At 37.9% G+C, this 18,431-nt stretch overlaps 1 protein-coding gene across 1 annotated transcript in view; it reads left to right on the top strand.

Moving 5' to 3' along the window:
* The first annotated feature begins 2,920 nt into the window (after positions 1-2,920).
* The window catches only part of LOC149779617 (uncharacterized), a 50,277-nt gene continuing 34,766 nt past the window's right edge, over positions 2,921-18,431 (top strand). Inside the window, exons 1-5 of the mRNA XM_089940405.1 lie at positions 2,921-3,076; positions 4,955-5,064; positions 6,935-7,007; positions 8,176-8,671; positions 11,806-11,946. Coding sequence (XP_089796531.1) covers positions 8,186-8,671; positions 11,806-11,946 — 627 coding nt within the window. The 5' untranslated portion in view covers positions 2,921-3,076; positions 4,955-5,064; positions 6,935-7,007; positions 8,176-8,185. The remainder of the gene's footprint in view (positions 3,077-4,954; positions 5,065-6,934; positions 7,008-8,175; positions 8,672-11,805; positions 11,947-18,431) is intronic.

Genomic DNA, 18,431 nt, shown 5'->3' with positions numbered 1-18,431 from the left:
TTTATGACTCTGTTAGGCTTTGTGAGGATTTGTTAGGCCTTGTATGACTTTGTCTGGTTTTCTGTGATTAGTGCATTTTCTTTCGATAATAAGTTAAATGAACATTTTATAAAGTAATAAACATTTTACGTATGATTTCGTCAGATTTTGTTATTACTTTGTCATTATTCGATTTAGAATTTGTACTCTGTCGCCCAATTTTCGTTCGTTTAATTCTGCATAAATATGTTGAAAACTAATCTTTCGGCTTGGCCAATTTATTCATCAATATAATTAACAATATAAATACACATTTTTTATTTGACTTTACGTGGCTTTGTGGGGCTTTGTGTAGCTTTGTGAGGCTTTGTGTGGCTTTGAGTGGTTTTGTTGGGATTTGTCAGGCTTAGCAGTATTTAGTAGGACCCCCTAATCGCCCTCTGGTTACGTTCTTATCGCTACAGTTAATGTACAAAGCGTCACAAAATTCCTTACTCTATATAGCAAGGTAAGCTGTATTATTGCGGTACTAAATGTTCTTATCTGTACATATTAATACCGTTTTACCATTGTTGCCAACTTATAATCTGTAAAGTTTCTTTGACTTTCCTTTTTTCTGTTCTTATAAAATAATCTTTGTCTATCAAATCCAGCATAAAAAGACAGCATATTAATGGTGGCTGACCTAGGCCTACATGTAGGACTAGTGGCTGACCCAGATTAACGTACCATGGGGGAAACAAATCAATATCATCGCGGTATTTGCCTAACTTAGATATGGTAGAACTCATGTATTAAAATAAATATAAATTGCAACTTATCTATGAGGAGGGTTGTTGTTACTGTTGTTATAGGGTTTAACGCCTATTTTCAGCAGAAGATAGGCTACTGTATACAATACATGCCGGCCCACAGGGGTTCGTTACAAAGAAACCCCCATCCCTTGATTCAAGGACGGATACTCCAAATTTTCTTTGTAACGAACACCTGTGCGGCGGACATGATAAATTCTGGAGGAAAAACCAGGGAAATCCTCGGATGGAATCACCGACCCACGAGAAGCTACCGGAAAGCTTTCTTATATACCCACATTGGCCGAGCCCGAGACTCCAACCCACGTAGACAGAGGTGAGATGGCAGTGATACGTAACGGTGAGCGCTTTAGATCATTCGGCCACTCTGGGCCCTATTTATGATGAGGAATGTCCATGCTTGCACTGGCAGAATATTTCCACAATAAACGAAAGGAATTAAAGTCGAAATCCATAAATAACATTAGAAATTAAAAACAAATAATTTAATTTTATATGAATTTTAAATACGATGTGAGCAAAGAAATATAACTATATTAATAATTGTATTATTATTATTATTATTATTATTATTGAAATATTACTGATTTCAAGAAAGTTTAACTGTTATTGTATTCTTATTCTTTTTTATGTAGGGGCCCCGAGTGGCCGAGTGGTCTAAAGTGCTCTCCGTTACGGATCACTGCCATCACACCTCTGTCTGCGTGGGTTCGATTCTAGGATTCGGCCATTGTGGGTATGTGAGAAAGCTTGCCATTAGCTTCTCGTGGGTCGGTGGTTCTTCCCGGGGTTCTTCCTCCACCATTAATACTGGCCGCCATGTATAAGCCTATCGTGTGCTGAAAAATGGCGTGAAACCCCACAAAAACAACAACAACATCTTATTTATGTATGACAAGTGTTATCATAAGCAACATTTTGTCAATTTTGGTGCACATTGGCTTCCATGGAATGAAATTACAAGCTTAACCTTGTAAGAACATGTGCGTTAGCATCAGTATATGACCTATCATCATCAGACATCAGATGATGTACTGCAGAATATTTTGCCATCAAAGCAAAAGAAGGTATAACAAGTTCGACTGGAGTTTTGTATATGATTATGAACGGAATTGCATGCACTTAATAAAATGTGAAGTTCATTGTTTTTCTATGCAAACTTATAGAAGGCTGATATTTTAGACGAAACTGTGCTATAAGATATTTGCTTCCTTACTGGTTACAGCTTACATCTGTAAACAAAATTAATTGGAAAATCCCATATGCCGCGATAATACAGCGTTGGTGTATGTGAGGATTACACAATCAGCTATCACTAAATCAGCAAAATTGCCAACTCAAGCTGTGAAGGCTTCAGGTTATGGCTCTAGAAACGTGCAAAATTCTGAATAAATGTGCTTCCAAATGTTTAGATGATTTTGTGTGTTTTAAACAAAGTGCATACAATTCATGATATTCAAATGTTTTACATGTTTCAACAATTAAAACCTCAACATTTTGCACAAAATCTTTTAGATATGCATCTGCCATTCTATGGAATGAGCCGCCAAATCACTTTAGAGAACCATCACAGTTTAATTCAGTTAGATCATTTATTTTATCCTGGAATGGTGTCACATGCCTCCTACGGTATTGTTGCTAACACTGGAGAAGGTGAACAATTAAAATTTAAATAGCTCCGAGCCCCCAGTCAGCAGTGCCGATGGTCTGGGTGTATAAATAACTCAAGGTGAAATGTATGACAGTTTAATAAAATATATGAAATGTATTCAACAATTTCATCGACCAATTTCTTAATCGCAATTTCTTTCGAACAAATACAGTCAAGGACCTATTCACAATTGCCAGTTACTATCATCGTATGAAATTAAAGTCTTAAGTGAGAATATTTCCCTTCAGTGTTGTCTCTGTTACTCATTTGTCCGCCTCTTGTTTCTCTTTTGGTACTTCCTGTACCCTTGACTACGTTCTCTCGTGGCACATAAGGATCCGTCCGTCCGACATTTCCAGTACTCTATCACGTGCTTCTTCCAGCACTGTGCCTCCACACAAACTGCTTACGTCACAATAGACCTCCTACGTGCTCTCTGTGTTTTCCCTCTTTCTGATCCTTGAATGTCAATTCTAAACCCATCCAGAAGGCTTCCTGTGGAATTAGAAGGGACGTATAATCTTATCTCCTTGCTCTAACCTCAGGAGAATAACCACACTCTCACAGACCTCTCATCAGAATAATGGCAAATAAATTATCAGGTCGACTCACACACTCACATAAATTGAAAATGGTAAGAAAAAATTACAGTATTGCGAATTAAATTCCAAACGATCCTAGAATTTCTTACACAAGTCCAAGTGATGAATGTTCTCAATAAATTTTAGTGGTATTCCAAAAATACCAATGCTTGAAGTGATTTGCCTGAGATGCCTGTGTATTGGTGATGTGACAGTAGTCTTTTGTTGAATCACAAATATTCAATCCAAGAATATATCCTTTTTTGATTTGCGCTATAAATCCAAGCCTCTGTTTCAAAGAATATTATTTTGAGCACTTTATATTTTTTGAGAACGAAAATTTGAATTAAATAATTTGAATAAGTAAATTCAATCCCACGTGAAATACTGGACACAGCAACAATACAACTGATTCAGCTGAGATCTTAGAGCATGAATGGATAATTTGGAGATAAATACAATTATATAGTTCTCTTCTTGCCCTCAGGTCACTACTAGAATTTTCTATATAAAAAACAACCTATTACCTAATGGAAAATTTCATTCTGGAAGGTTCCAAATGTTACAAGATAAAATCTTAGTTATAATTCGATAGTTTGTTACTTAAATTATACTATAAAATGTGGAGTTTCCAATGTTCTGGACTCAAATTGAGATAAGCGGGTTGTTTGCAAAACCAAACTCAATAATTCGGGTCAGGTAGAAAATGAACTTGATTTTGGACAAGGTCAACTCCAAAATACAATCATCTGTTGCATATAATAAAGAAAATACTAACAAGCCATGCAAATTAAATATACATGATACAGTACTTTTGTAATGTCAGTAAAAACACATTAGGGCATATGCTGAATTGTTGTTTTAAACCATGCCAAACTTAAATAAATCTTATCTTATTTGATCTTTTGTCTTATCCTGTCTGATATCTAATATATCATCCTGTACCATACTTTGATGGTATCCTATCTTAACGCAATGACGCAATGACATAAACTGCCAGTTCTCCAGAGTATCTCTCAGTGACATCATGAACACAACATTTGTTTGAAGTGATCAACACTGAGTCAGAGAGATAAAAAAAATTCTTCAAAATCCACTTATTATCAGTTATGAAATAAAATGAATATACATATCATGAATATAAACTCCATTTCACTAATTCTTTTTTTTTGTAAGTCAGTAAGTCCTATTAAATTCCTTCCTAACTACTATATTTGCATGCATATATGCCGTGAATTAAACATGTTTTTACATACCTTGCACTTCCGTTTAACAGACGCAAAGGCAGTTCACTGACTTTTTTTCTTTCTCAGACATGTGACTGACCTACGTTTCTGACTCGTAGACCTTTATTTGATCTGGGGATCTGCATTAACAGTGCAGGCAAGACAATATTATCCCACGGATAGCTTGTTATATTAGACAATATTATTCCATGGATTGCTTGTTATATTAAACAATGTTATTCCACAGACTGCATCTATATTAATGGTCCATCATCAATACATAGTAAGAAAACTTGACACAAGCATCTTTCCAGGTAAGCTGCCTTCTGTCGTCGCATCATTTCAAACTGGATAACAAACAATCCATCTTACTTGTGGTGTAATTAATAAACAATGCATAGTAGTAATCGTCACTTGACACAAACATCTCTCCAAGTATGTTTCCTTCTCACTTGGTATCATTCCTTACTAGATCACTAACAGCTGTTCTTACTTGCAGTAATTAATACTTAAATAAAACATAGAAAACTTTACTTGCCACAAACATCTCTCCAAATAAGTTTCCTTCTGACTTGGTATCATTCTTTACTGGATAACTAATGGCTGTTCTTTCTTGCATCAGTGCATGCACCTTTGCACTGGATGCTTGTTTGTAATGGAAGGTAATAGTTCATTTTCGTACATGACATTTTTTTATCATTTCAGGCCTGATGGACACAGTCAAATATATATGCTGCTGAATTTAACTTGTGACTTGATCCAAAACGAATTGATGAGTGAAAGGAATCCATATCATCCTGATGAAGAAATAGAATGTAAGTCTACATGATTTTAATGCATTTATTGTCTGTATCACAGAATTACTTCAGCGTTTTGATTGATGCATGTCTGTCCATCTGTCTGGCATAACCACAGATTTCATTACACAGTTTCAAATAAAAAGTGATGTTTTTCATCATTATTTTTAAAACTTTCATTTTAACAGCTGTATTAATGAAAGCAGAATCAACCCATGATCATCGCAGGCAAATCAGTGCTTGCAGTATCACATTTTGCAGTATGTCATAAGGCAGGACATATTATATTACAGACTGTCATAAAGCGGAGCATATTTTGTTACAGAGTGTCATAAGGCAAGGCATATTTTGTTACAGACTGTCATAAGGCAGGGCATATTATGTTACAGACTGTCATAAGGCAGGGCATATTATGATACAGACTGTCATAAGGCAGGGCATATTATGTTACAGACTGTCATAAGGCAGGGCATACTGTGTTACAGACTCATAAAGCAGGACATATTATGTTACAGACTGTCAAATGGCAGGGCATATTACGTTACAGACTGTCATAAGGCAGGGCATATTACGATACAGACTGTCATATAGCAGGGCATATTACGTTACAGACTCATAAAGCAGGACATATTATGTTACAGACTGTCATATGGCAGGGCATATTATGTTACAGACTGTCATAAGGCAAGGCATATTATGTTCCAGACTGTCGTAAAGCGGGGCATATTATGTTACAGACTGTCATATGGCAGAGCATCATGGGTTACATATGTTAGCGTTATCCATCTGTCTCATGCCAAGTTCATTCCTGCACATTAGCTTGAGTTCTCCTCTTTAGTTACCATACTTTGCGAGTGGCTTGCACTTTTGGATAAGTAAGGACCCTGTTGATATATTTTTCTTAAGTTCAAATTCATTGCAATTGACAAAAGAAAAATAGTTACTGCACAGTAACATTATATTTACATCTCAGACCTGAAAAAAACTGTGTGCATGGCTTGAAGTTGGTGTAAGGTGGAAGCATATCAATTTTGGGGTGATAAGGTCAAAGTGCATGGTAAAGCCAAACAAAAAAGATGTGTTTCTGGTTGGTGGATCATCCAGGTTTCTCGTTACTGACCCTATCACTTTTTGCCCAATGGAACAGAATCATATAAAATATATTTAATACTGAAACAAACCCCGCAACCTGCCTACAAGAATTTAAAACCAGTGTTATAAGAAACACATTTTTCCTTGGTCTATTTAAAACTGAAAGAAGTAAAATGCATTTTTGCAAAACAGTCATAGGACATCATATGCCTGAACTTTAATTTGGATGGCTAGTAGAAGTCTATCAATTTTGAGATCAGATTAATTAATTTCGGGGATTATTATTCAATTGATAGTTGTATAATGTACCATTTATTGTACTCTTGTTTTGTTTCATTCTTAGACTCTTTATGCTATAAGTATATTATACTTTTACATAACGGCTTAAAGTTTTGAGTAAGGAGGCCATTCAGCTTGGGGTCAAAAGGTCATGGTCAGGGTCATTGATTGAAAGAAATGTTTTCTGCACAATAACATTAGTTCTGCATTATGGACCTGTACCAAAACGTTTTGGATGACTAACACTTGGTGCAAGGAATATAATGTCGGTTTTGGGGATTGTTAACAGTTTGGCATGTGTATAATGTGCCATTATTTGCAGTCTTGTTTTATATCTATTTCACAGTCTCTGCATTTACTACATGTGATACTTCTGTTGTTACAAGAAAAATATCCTTTAAATGGCTGATTGCCATACATTGCATTTTATACTGAAATCTATTTTTTTTAAATAATAGATTTTTTAAATATTATTTTTAAAAAATGAAATGTCTACACATTTTCTTCCCCATTACAGAAACTTTTAGGATCCAGTCTACTGGGGACATGTTGTACAGTGCAACGTGTAGCTGAATAATTGACTTAAAAAGGTTAACAATGTATACACAACAAGGTGTTAATTGATTACTTTAGTGTTGTAATCAAGAGAGGTTAAAGCCAAATGCAGATTATTTTGAGATTTTATGAGTAATAAAGGGATCAAATTTGGCCCATGATGGCTTGTGAGTTTTTGAATAAATATAACTCAATATTTGGTACAGGTGAGATAAAACGGAGAGACTGACCAAGAAATGATTTTGGTTTAAGAGTTGTTCATATATTTTTGGTTCAATTTATGTCAAAATCCCACAACATTCATTTTCTCCCAATGCTAAAGAAAGGAAAACAACAGCTAAAAGACCCAGGAATACATTGGAAGTCCAATTAAGGAAGTTCCTCCTTGGGGTGTACTTAGCTTGGAGTAGTATTGGAGAGCAATCAGTTGCCTTAAGTACCCTTACCATAGCCACACTGAAACTTGGATTTCTTTGTAGGCTGAGCGTGGTTGTTTTGTCATTGCCACTTCTAATGCTGATACAAGGAGTACATTTTCCATTCTTTGCAAAATGCAAAGTGATTCAAGGGAAATCTTGACCAGAAAAATCCAGAGTGCCTGTTAAGCATAAAACTTAATAATTACAATCAGTGTCACTTTGATCTTTTCAAGATAACTGAAAATGCATATGGTATTTATTTTATTTTTTAAATTTGCAGTAAACTATGAGATATATGACTCTTCCTTTTTCATGACAATACACTGACCGGTACTCATTCATTCATTATTATTGTAACTTTTTCCACCAAACGTGATTCTTGCTCAAACTTGCTATTTTATTATAGAATAAATAGGATATATATTGTCAAAACAAAATCCACTTTTCTTTTCACTCCAATTAAGACACACAAATGTATATTTTAAAAAAATTGAAAATCTACTGGTATTATTTTCAGTCCACTTAAAACACGTAAATTTATATTGATAAAAATATATTGGTTTAGAAAGCAATCAACTGATCAAAATTTGTAAATCTACTGGTTTGATTCTTAGTTCTTTTACATGTATGTTACCAATACATACATTAGCAATATTTTCTTGAATCGTTTCTTTAACACTGAGATATATTTAATGGATTTAAATTTGTAAGAAATGTTTGTTGATGAGTTTTCAGTGTCTCGTGCATGTAGTATTGCATGGTTTTAAAATTCTGATATATACAGGGAAGGCAAAATGAGTGTGCGATTGAGGTTATCGGATCCGCAGTATAAAAACTGGCTGAGATGTGCATCTTCATTGATGATCCTGAAAGAGAGCCTTCATGACTACACAGAGGTTGGTGTAAGGAGCCTGCACAGTAATGTCACATTCAATGTTACTACACAGCTTGGTTCTCAGAATCAATGTAATACTTGCAGCTGGAAGGGAATCCACTTTCAACACTCTACAAGGGTTTGGTCCATCAGATGTAAGATCTGTCAAATCTGGCTTGGGGAAATCCTCAATAAGCATGATGAACCACAGAGCAGAACCATCAACTGGGGCAATGCAGACATTACCAAGTGGTCCACTGAACCTTGGGAAATTGCAAAGATCTTTATGCCCAATGGTCAGAGAAATAAGACTGATCTTCCACAGGAACTGGACAGTCCAGCAATACTATCACTGCTTAAGTACTGTAGAGAGTTTCATCCACTCAACGTGCAGCTGGTAGATGATGTATGTTATACATGCCTTTATTTTTCTTGTAAATATGTGTCATTTAGTCTCTTCCTTCTGTCTGTCCATCTGCCATGCTGTTCTATATAGCTTTATACCTAAATTCATAAAACCAGGTTGAACTAGATTCTAGCAATGTCTCTAGGCCTTCCCCTCCCCTGTGAGATGTAAAATGGCAAAACGTACAAGCACTGCCACAATATTTATTTATATGAGACTTTTTAAATGGAATTAATAACCATGGATATGATTGTCCAACATTAAACAGAATTCAAAGATACAACTGATATATATCCCTGGGTCTTTTCTTTCCCCCTTGGGACTTACCTTATGGGTCATAGCATTGAAATTATTAATATTCCCACCCATACAAAAGTTTAATACACGTACTCTGCTTGAACAAATTCAGATGTAAAACTGACATTGGCCCCATGGTCTGTTCTTACTCCAAGGACTTTAATTCCTGTGTCACTAATTTGAATCGATTAACATCCCTACCCTATATCAACATTAAATGCACTTACTGGGCATGAAAGAAATATTCAGATATGCAAGTGAGTCTATTCTTGCCTCCCACAGAGTTAGCTTCTGTACCATAGCTTAGAAGCTGTTGAGATTCCCATGCAATTATATACATTTGTACAGGTACCGGCCAGAAAGAAGACATGAACATAGACAACAGATATTAGCCCCTGGTTCTGTCATCTTCTCTCACATATTTAGCTCCTGGGTCATAACTTGTAAAAGTTTTGGATCCCGCTATGTATTAGTTATATTTACTGGGTATGTAAAGATAGGTTCATACATCAGTGCTATGAAAAATTATTGCAAGATGCCCAGGACACATTAGAAAACTTGCAAGTGTGCTGTATTTGTAAAATATCTTACTGTTAGTTTTAGTGTCAGTACTACGTCACAAGGGATTACTATCAGATATTTTATCTCTTTGATTGTTGTATAATCAACAAGCCTATATTACGCGTCAGAGGTGTCAAGACCTTGACGGTACCAAATAGCTCACTTTGTCACATTGATGGTGCTCGAAACTAATAAATACAGAATTGTTTCAACTCAGATAATCCGGGAAAATATTTTCATCCATTGAATATTTTATGAGTTAGTCCTGGGTCACAACTTGTAAAAGTTTTGGATCCCGCTATGTATTAGTTATATTTACTGGGTATGTAAAGATAGGTTCATACATCAGTGCTATGAAAAAGTATTGCAAGATGCCCAGGACACATTAGAAAACTTGCAAGTGTGCTCACTTTGTCACATTGATGTTGCTGAAAAGAAATAAATACAGAATTGTTTAAACTCAGATAATCTGGTAAAAATATCATTTTATGATGCCTTTTTGAAATACCCAAGATGTCTCCAAAGTTTTGATATGATTTGTCTCATCACTGACATTGCTATATGATCTTACAATAAAAATTATGTTAAACTGTTATCGAACAGACTCTAAAAAATATTCAATTCCAGCTTAGTAGAAATAGTATGAATTTGATATAAAATATAGCCAATATGTTAGCCATCTTGAAAACCTTGTTATTGTTGCTATATAAAAAAAAACAGAAAAGTCGTATGAATATAGCTGGATTTTCACTAGAAGACATCTTGTGATGTCCATTGGTCATAAACGAAAAGGAGGCAAACTGATACTCAATATGGCCACCATGGTGGCCATCCTGAAAATATCCTGAAAATAGTATCTTTACTCCTCCCAAATGAATGACGATATCAACATCAGGTTTTTCAACGGTAGACTTTTTATGATATCTAGTTGGTGTTAAATGAAAATGGTGCCAGTCATACATTCAATATGTCTGACATGATGGCTGTCTTGAAAATTTTGTCCCAACTCACCCTAAAAGGATACTTCCATTCACATGGGGTTTCACCAAATGACTTGGTCTTCAATGAAAATGGCGTCAATCTGACATCCAAAATATGTCAACCAAAGCAGCTAATTTGAAAATCTGATCATTGAAGAATATCAGAGATGGTTTGAACACTTGGCAATTAAAAGGAAATAAATAATGTTATTTTGAATTCTTGGAAATTCTCTTTGACCAGCAAAGCATCAGTCCCATTGGAAAACTGTTGTTTTACTGGACATGACAAGATAAAATGTGCATATATAGCTAACATTAACCTCTGTAAGGATTACCCTAAGGGACTTAGCCAAGACTTTCAGATTGAGACAGGAGTGGAGATATGTCTTGAACACTCCAACCTCTATTTTTGATTGAGCAAGCACTGAAGTCCATTTTTCCAAATGTTCATATGCACTCTAGATTAATTTTCTTTTTACTTTCATTTTCTTTCAGTTCAGTTTCCTCCCACCATTTTCAGACTTTGATTATAGCATGAGGGTAGAGTTAACATGCATCTCTTGGCCAACTTCTTGTTTCTCAGAATGAATCTGTAGCTTGCATGGTTATGGTGCAGACTATACTTTTGGTGTTGTAATATTTATCATCAGACATGCTTCACCTGAATGTTAGGATTCAGTTTATTTCAGTGTCGGAGTATTCTAACAATAATCCTCATACTGTATTTACTGCAATGGAATGAATATAGAAGTTATGAAATATTTTCTTTTTCATAAGTAATTATAACTTTGAAAAGTCTTTATGTTCATGTTGGGTTAAAGGAATTGAGATCTGGTTCAGTGATGTTTGTCTCTATTTCATTATAAATCTAATATAAGGATTGTTCATCTCACATTATTTTACACTATGACATTTGCTCTAATTGTGACAATTTTGATCTGATGATATTTCATTGATGGTTATCCAATCATACAGTCTCGTTTATTACCAGTATATTGTATTGATGGTTATCCAGTCCTACAGTCTCATTTATTATCAGTATATTGTATTGATGGTTATCCAATCATACAGTCTCATTTATTACCAGTATATTGTATTGATGGTTATCCAATCATACAGTCTCATTTATTACCAGTATATTGTATTGATGGTTATCCAATCATACAGTCTCATTTATTACCAGTATAGTGTATTGATGGTTATCCAATCATACAATCTCATTTATTACCAGTGTATTGTTTGATGGTTACCCAATCATACAGTCTCATTTATTACCAATATATTGTCCTCCTCCAGATTATCGAGATCAGAAACAAGGTTCTCCATTCCCCAGATCTGAGGGTCAGTGACACAGACAAAGATGCCTGGATAGACCGTATCTTGTTGCTTGTTTCACATCTGAACATTCAAGGAGTGTCCTACACAGATATAGACAAGGTTAGGCTGTACATTTGTCAAGCCCACAGTAGTGGTATGTGAGAGATAATAGTCACTTTTTCTGGTCTGAAGATTCAGGGAGTGGCCTAGATTGATAGAGTTAGGCAACATTTATTTAAACCCACATTAATGAGATGCGAGACAAAATAGTCACTTGTTTCTAGTCTAAACATTGAGGGTGGGGGTGGAGTACATTGATAAAGACAAGGTTAGATGACACTTTTATCAAGCTGACATTAGTGGGATACGAGATAAAACAGTCACATATTTCCAATCTGAAAGTGGCCTTTACAGATTACAAATAAAAATGGTGGGTTTGTATTTTATTTAGAAAATTGAATAAATTGATTTGACCGAATTAAATAACACATCTTTGCAGTTTTTCTGAATATAAATAATTATCTCTTTGACTAAATTTGACAAAAAATAAACTGGGAAACTCAAAATCCCAACCTGCCAAGAAGAACACAGTGTACAGCACGTTCACCTTGGCTCATAACAAATGATAGGCAAATGGATACATTGTATAGGGATTGGGAGGAGTGTGGTTTAAAGGCTAACAGTAGTAAGGTGGGATACCCTAGGGACTAGGGGACTTCCATGTTAAATTGGAGAGTTGTACCCTGGGGACTATGTAAAATTTAACATTAGTGAAAAAGGTTTGTACCCTAGGGACAATGGGAATTAACATTAGGGAATAGTTCGTGGGACTGTCTAGGGACAACGGGAATTTAACATGGGGGGAATAAATCGTGGGACTGTCTAGGGACAAGGGGAAAATTAACATGGGAATAAATCGTGGGACTGTCTAGGGACAAGGGGAAATTTAACATGGGATTTTTTTTTAAAAAATAAAAAAAATAAAAAAATGGGGTAGGCAATTGAAAGTCTATCTCTTTTCGAGTGATTGGAGTGGCCCTGAAAAGGGCCTTTGGGTTTATGTTAATATGTCCTTAACATAAAGGGCATCTGCGACATCTTCTTCGCCTTAAACTTCGTCTCACTGTAGGTCCATAAACTAGCACTCTATTGAGGCATCCTTGCCTCTCCACGTAAATCCTACGTATCCATAGGCTGGTGTCGGTCCTATGGACAACTGTCCACTTGGATCGGACATACATTGGTATGTCCGTCCTGAACATCATGTTGACACAAGCGTAGAAGATTCAATGTCGGTCCACATGTTGAGGCGCCGAGAACAGGTGAATCAATGCAGTGAACTGAGCTTATTTATAGGCAGAGGAAGGATTGAAACGGATTGAGTTCATTGACCAATCCAAACACGCGTTACAAAATTCACTTAGCCCACATCCAATCGGAAGAGAGCAGTCTGTGACGTCACGTAGTCTATATAGATTCGCTATCGCCTGTGTGCAGTCAATCCATGCGACAGTTTTTTCAACATGACGGAAACTCAGAAAATGATAAAATGGGGTGCACCAGCAGTGGAGACCGCCCAAGGGAACCCGGACTTACTTTCAGAAGAGGTGAATTGGGATTTTGTGAATTTTCTTACCTCGCAAGAATTTGTTCCGGAACTTTCGCCACCTTCTCCTTCATTACCGCACGTGGAGAATTTTAGACAGAGACAGAAAGAAGAATTGGAGAAATTTATACAACAGCAAAAGGAAGCGGAACAAGCTTTTCTCCTACAGCAACAGCAGCAAGAAGAAAAGGTAAGAAAAAAACAACAACAACAAGAAGTAGCAGTAGCAAAGAAACAAGGGTGTGAAAATCAAACGGTCACGGTACTGTTAGACATTTTAGCCGAGTTAAGAAGTCTGAAACAAATGTATCAGACTTCTTTATCACGACCGAAGAGAATACGACCTTCCCGAGCTAAACACTCCAGCCCTGTGACTAAGCCTACCGTGCCACCCTTAGTGATTTCAACCAAATCATCATCATCATCAACAGTACGCAGTCCAGAAGTAGGCCTTGGCCGTGGCAAAGGCTTAAGACAGTTAAAGTTGATTGCTTAAACTCACCCCTACACCAAGAAAAAAGGCCCTTTTCAGGGCCACCCATGTCTCTCGAAAAGAGATAGACTTTCAATTGCCAACATCCATTCAAACTCAAAAAAAAAAAAACATTTTACCCCTATAGTACGTGTGTATGAGTGTACGTTCTTATTTTAAAATCAAAACCCAAAGACACTTACCTTTTAATACCTAATTTATTCTTCTATAAATATTTACAATTCAATTCACAATTCACAATTCTCAAAAGAACACTTTAAAAAGTTCATACACTTCTTCTGTCTCATTGTTTAGTCTCTCTGTTTTTTCAATTTCTTCACCGTCACAGTCTTTTCCTCCTCTTCCTCCTCACTTTCTTCCCTTCTTCTTTTCTTCTCCTGTTTCTTTTTCTTTACCTGGCTGCTTTCTTCCTCTGAAGAATCCCTCTCTTCTTCTGACTCCTATTGTTTCTTTTTTGGGCAATCTGGAGATCAATGTCCTTTTTCTTGACAATAATAACAGGTATCTTGACTTTTGTCTTTTCTAGCCCCTTTTTTTTCTTTTTTCACGGTCTGGACACTCTGAAGACCAATGCCCTTTCTTCTGACAGATATAGCAAGTATCTTGACTTTTATCTCGCAAGGAAAGTGAGTAGTCCGACGACTGGTCTGAAGAGAATTTTCGGATGACCCCTCGCAAAGCTCTGATGAAACGTTCGATCTGGCTAGTCTCTTCCATCGTTGTGCTCAGTTTGAGAGTGAAATGAATAGTGAAAGGACAAGACACATACCCTTTTATATACGCTGGTCTGTTTTGACTATAAAGTAACCCATGGTGTTTAAATTTTAGTCATTTGACTTTTTGCAGTCAAGATGAAACGATTCAATTCATTCAAGAAGAAAAAAGAAGAAAGTAAGAGGCAGAAACGTGATCTATCGCCTCGTACCAGGGCTGAAGTCTTGGCACAAATTCATGCCAGTGATTTTGAAGAGGACATGAGTGAACCAGAATTCAAACCCAGAGAGTCTTCCTCTAAACAAAGTTCACCACCCTTAGTCAACCCTGAAAAGTACTATGACATTCGAGAGACAGAAAAGCGCTCCTCTAGAAAATTTAGAACCACGGCTTACACCTACAAGGTGAAGTTTAAAAATTTCAAGTCCGACGTACCGTTAGAGAAAGCAGAAGGGTTCATCACCGAGATGTGGGATTCCTTGCTCACCACACTCAAACGACAATGTCAAGCCAAAGAAGACGATTGCTTGAGACTTTCCACACAACACGACGGCTTGAAATCCCATGTTTGAATCGAGTTTAGTGGCCCTGCAGAATTGACCCCTTCCAAAGTCATGGACAAAATTCAACACGTACAACAATTCAATGACCAGTTTGACATCACCGACGGAAAAGCCACACTGTTTATGACCCACGTGTCTCCTCCTTAAGGAACTGGACGCAAAAAGATGTTATTGGTGAACGACCTTCGCAGCATTAAGCGTAGCCTCGTCCAAATTCACAATTCTCAAGACCAGATGTCTTTAGCCAGGGCTATCGTGGTGGGACGAACCTATGTCGACAAAAACGACACTGTAGAATGGAAAAGAGCCTGGGAGAACATTCGAAAATCGGACCGAGCCAAACAACGAAGCGAAGCAGAACTCCTGTTGCAACAAGCCGACTTGCCCAAAGACAAACCCTGTGGCATTCCTGAGATGCAAAAATTGCAAGATGTCCTAGCTCCACGCTACACCTTGAAAGTGTACCCTCAAGAAGTGCGCGGGCCTCTGTTGTTTCGAGGCCAAGACTTTAAAGATGGAAAAAACATTCACCTCTATCATCACGATGACCATTTCGATACCATTACCAGTATCACCTCATTCCTGGGATACGGTTATTACTGTGAGAAATGTGACTATGGTTATAATAATCGAGAGCAACACAAACATTCCGGATCGAAATGCTCAGGATGTTTGACATCTCCACCCTGCCTGAGCGAAGGGCAAAAACCAGTGCATTATCCAGCTTGTCTGAGCACGTTTGTCAGCCCTACCTGTTACCAACAACATTTGAAGACGCAAGGTTCACAGAAGAAATGTGCTTGTCAACTGCTGAGATTGTGCCCTACCTGTGGACAAGGCATACTTACCAATAATACCAAGGCACACGTATGTCAAGGAAAGAAAAAATGTCACATTTGTCACCACATCGTGGACTTGGAACACCAATGCTACGTGCAAAAATACCAATCCCAACCAGATAAAGAGGTTGGACACAAGAAGAAAGGCAATTTCATCTTTTTCGATATCGAATGCATGCAAGAGACCGGCATTCACATTCCTAATTTCTGCGTGGCTCATCGAGCGTGCGAGAAGTGTATTCAAGAACCTATCTTCAGGCATTGCCCTCACTGCAGCAAAATTCCTGGAGGGCTTGAAAAAATCTTTCGAGGACCAAAGACGCTAGACGGTTTTGTCAAATGGGTCTTAGACCCCATCGACAAGACATGGAGACAAGAGGACATCGAACGTTACCGAGATTGTCATCGCCATGCCACAGTGATGGCTCACAATTTCTCCGGATACGATGGACAGTTTCTTTTGAGGTACTATACGGAACATGACACCGAACGTCCTAAAGTCACTTTGAACGGAGCCAAAATCATTTTCATGCAAGAGGGACAAGTGCAGTTTAAAGATTCGATGAGTTACTTGGCCATGCCTTTGAGTCGAATGCCTAAAACGTTTGGAATGACAGAAATGGCTAAAGGTTATTTTCCTCACTTTTTCAATACGGAAGCCAATCAACACGCCGTTCTACCCCATTTGCCTGAGGCTCACTATTACGACCCCGACAACATGCGTACCGAACAACGAGAAGATTTCTACGCTTGGTACCAGGCTCACGCCTCCGACCCTTTCGACTTTCAGGAAGAAATGCTAAAGTATTGTTGTTCCGACGTGGACATTTTACGGCGATGCTGTGGAAAATTTCGAGAACTGTTCATGGAACACGGAGGGGTCGTTCCTTTGAAAGAAGCTCGCACCGTTGCCAAAGCGTGTTCCTTAGTGTACCGACAACGATTCATGCCTGAAAACACCGTGGCTGTCATCAGTCCTCAAACGACCGACTATGTCAAACGTCAATACTCGGTCAAAGCCCTACGCTGGTTACATTACTTGTGTGACAAGGAAGACAAATGGATTCAGCATGCCCGCAACGGAGGAGGCGAAAAGACCATCGGAACGCATTCGGTCGATGGCTGGGACTTAGAAAACCCCAAGATCGTGTACGAGTTTAACGGTTGCTTATTTCATGGATGTCCCATCTGTTATCCTGACCGTGGCACTAAAAATCAGTTTTTACAACGAACCATGGAAGACTTGTACCATGCCACTTGTCAGCGACGCCTAAAGTTAGAACAGGAAGGATACCAAGTGGTGGAAATGTGGGAACACGAATACGATCACCATTTGAAAACCGATCCCGAGTTTAAACGCCTCGTGGAAAGTTACAAGCTGATGGACCCCTGAACCCGAGGGATAGTTTATACGGATGAAGGACCAATGCCACCTGTTTGCTGTACCAAGCTGACGAAGAGAAAGGAGAAGAAATTAAATACTTGGACGTGTGTTCGCTGTATCCCTACGTGTGCAAATATTGTCGCTTTCCTGCAGGGCACCCGCAATTGTTCACCGAACACATCGACCCCAAAAACATTCGACAATACGAAGGCTTCATCAAGTGCATAGTTTTGCCTCCCACGAACCTATACCATCCCGTGTTACCTCACCATTGCCAAGACAAACTGATGTTTCCTTTGTGCCGTACTTGTGCTGAAACGTGCAACCAAGACCAACCTTGTCAGCACACCCAGGAAGAATGAGCCTTGACGGGCACGTGGGTCAGCGTAGAATTGTTCAAAGTTTTGGACATGGGATACCAACTGTTAGAAGTGTACGAAATTTGCCACTTTCCCAAGACATAACAATACCACAAGGGTGACGCCATGCAGAAAGGCATTTTCGCAGACTACGTGGATACCTTTTTGAAACTGAAACAAGAAGCCAGTGGCTATCCTTCCTGGTGTCACACTCCCGAAGACCAAATAAAATTCAAAGAGAAATACCGGGAACAAGAAGGCATCTCTTTAGACCACATCGAGAAAAACGAAGGCAGGCGATCGTTTGCCAAAGTGATGTAAAATTGCTTGTGGGTAAAAATGGCACAACGACCGTGTTTACCCAAGACGGAATATTTGACAGAACCTTCCCGCTATTTCCAGATGATTCACGACAGAACCAAATTCATGAAACACGTGGACGTCGTTCGCGAGAATTTGATCTTGGTCAATTACGAAGAAGATCTGGACTTTGTACAAGATGACTCCTTTGGAAATGTCATCATTGCGGCTTACGTGACAGCTCATGCTCGCTTAAAATTGTACGAAGCTTTAGAATTGTTAGGGGAACGTGTCCTGTACATTGACACGGACAGTTGCATTTACATCGATCACCCGAGTCAACAGCA

Source organism: Sinohyriopsis cumingii, chromosome 17 (genome assembly GCF_028554795.1).
Source record: "Sinohyriopsis cumingii isolate HCF-2022 chromosome 17, ASM2855479v2, whole genome shotgun sequence".
Lineage (NCBI taxonomy): Eukaryota > Metazoa > Mollusca > Bivalvia > Unionida > Unionidae > Sinohyriopsis > Sinohyriopsis cumingii.
The sequence above is the reverse complement of the archived record's forward strand: the minus strand, read 5'-3'. Positions and strand labels throughout refer to the sequence as shown.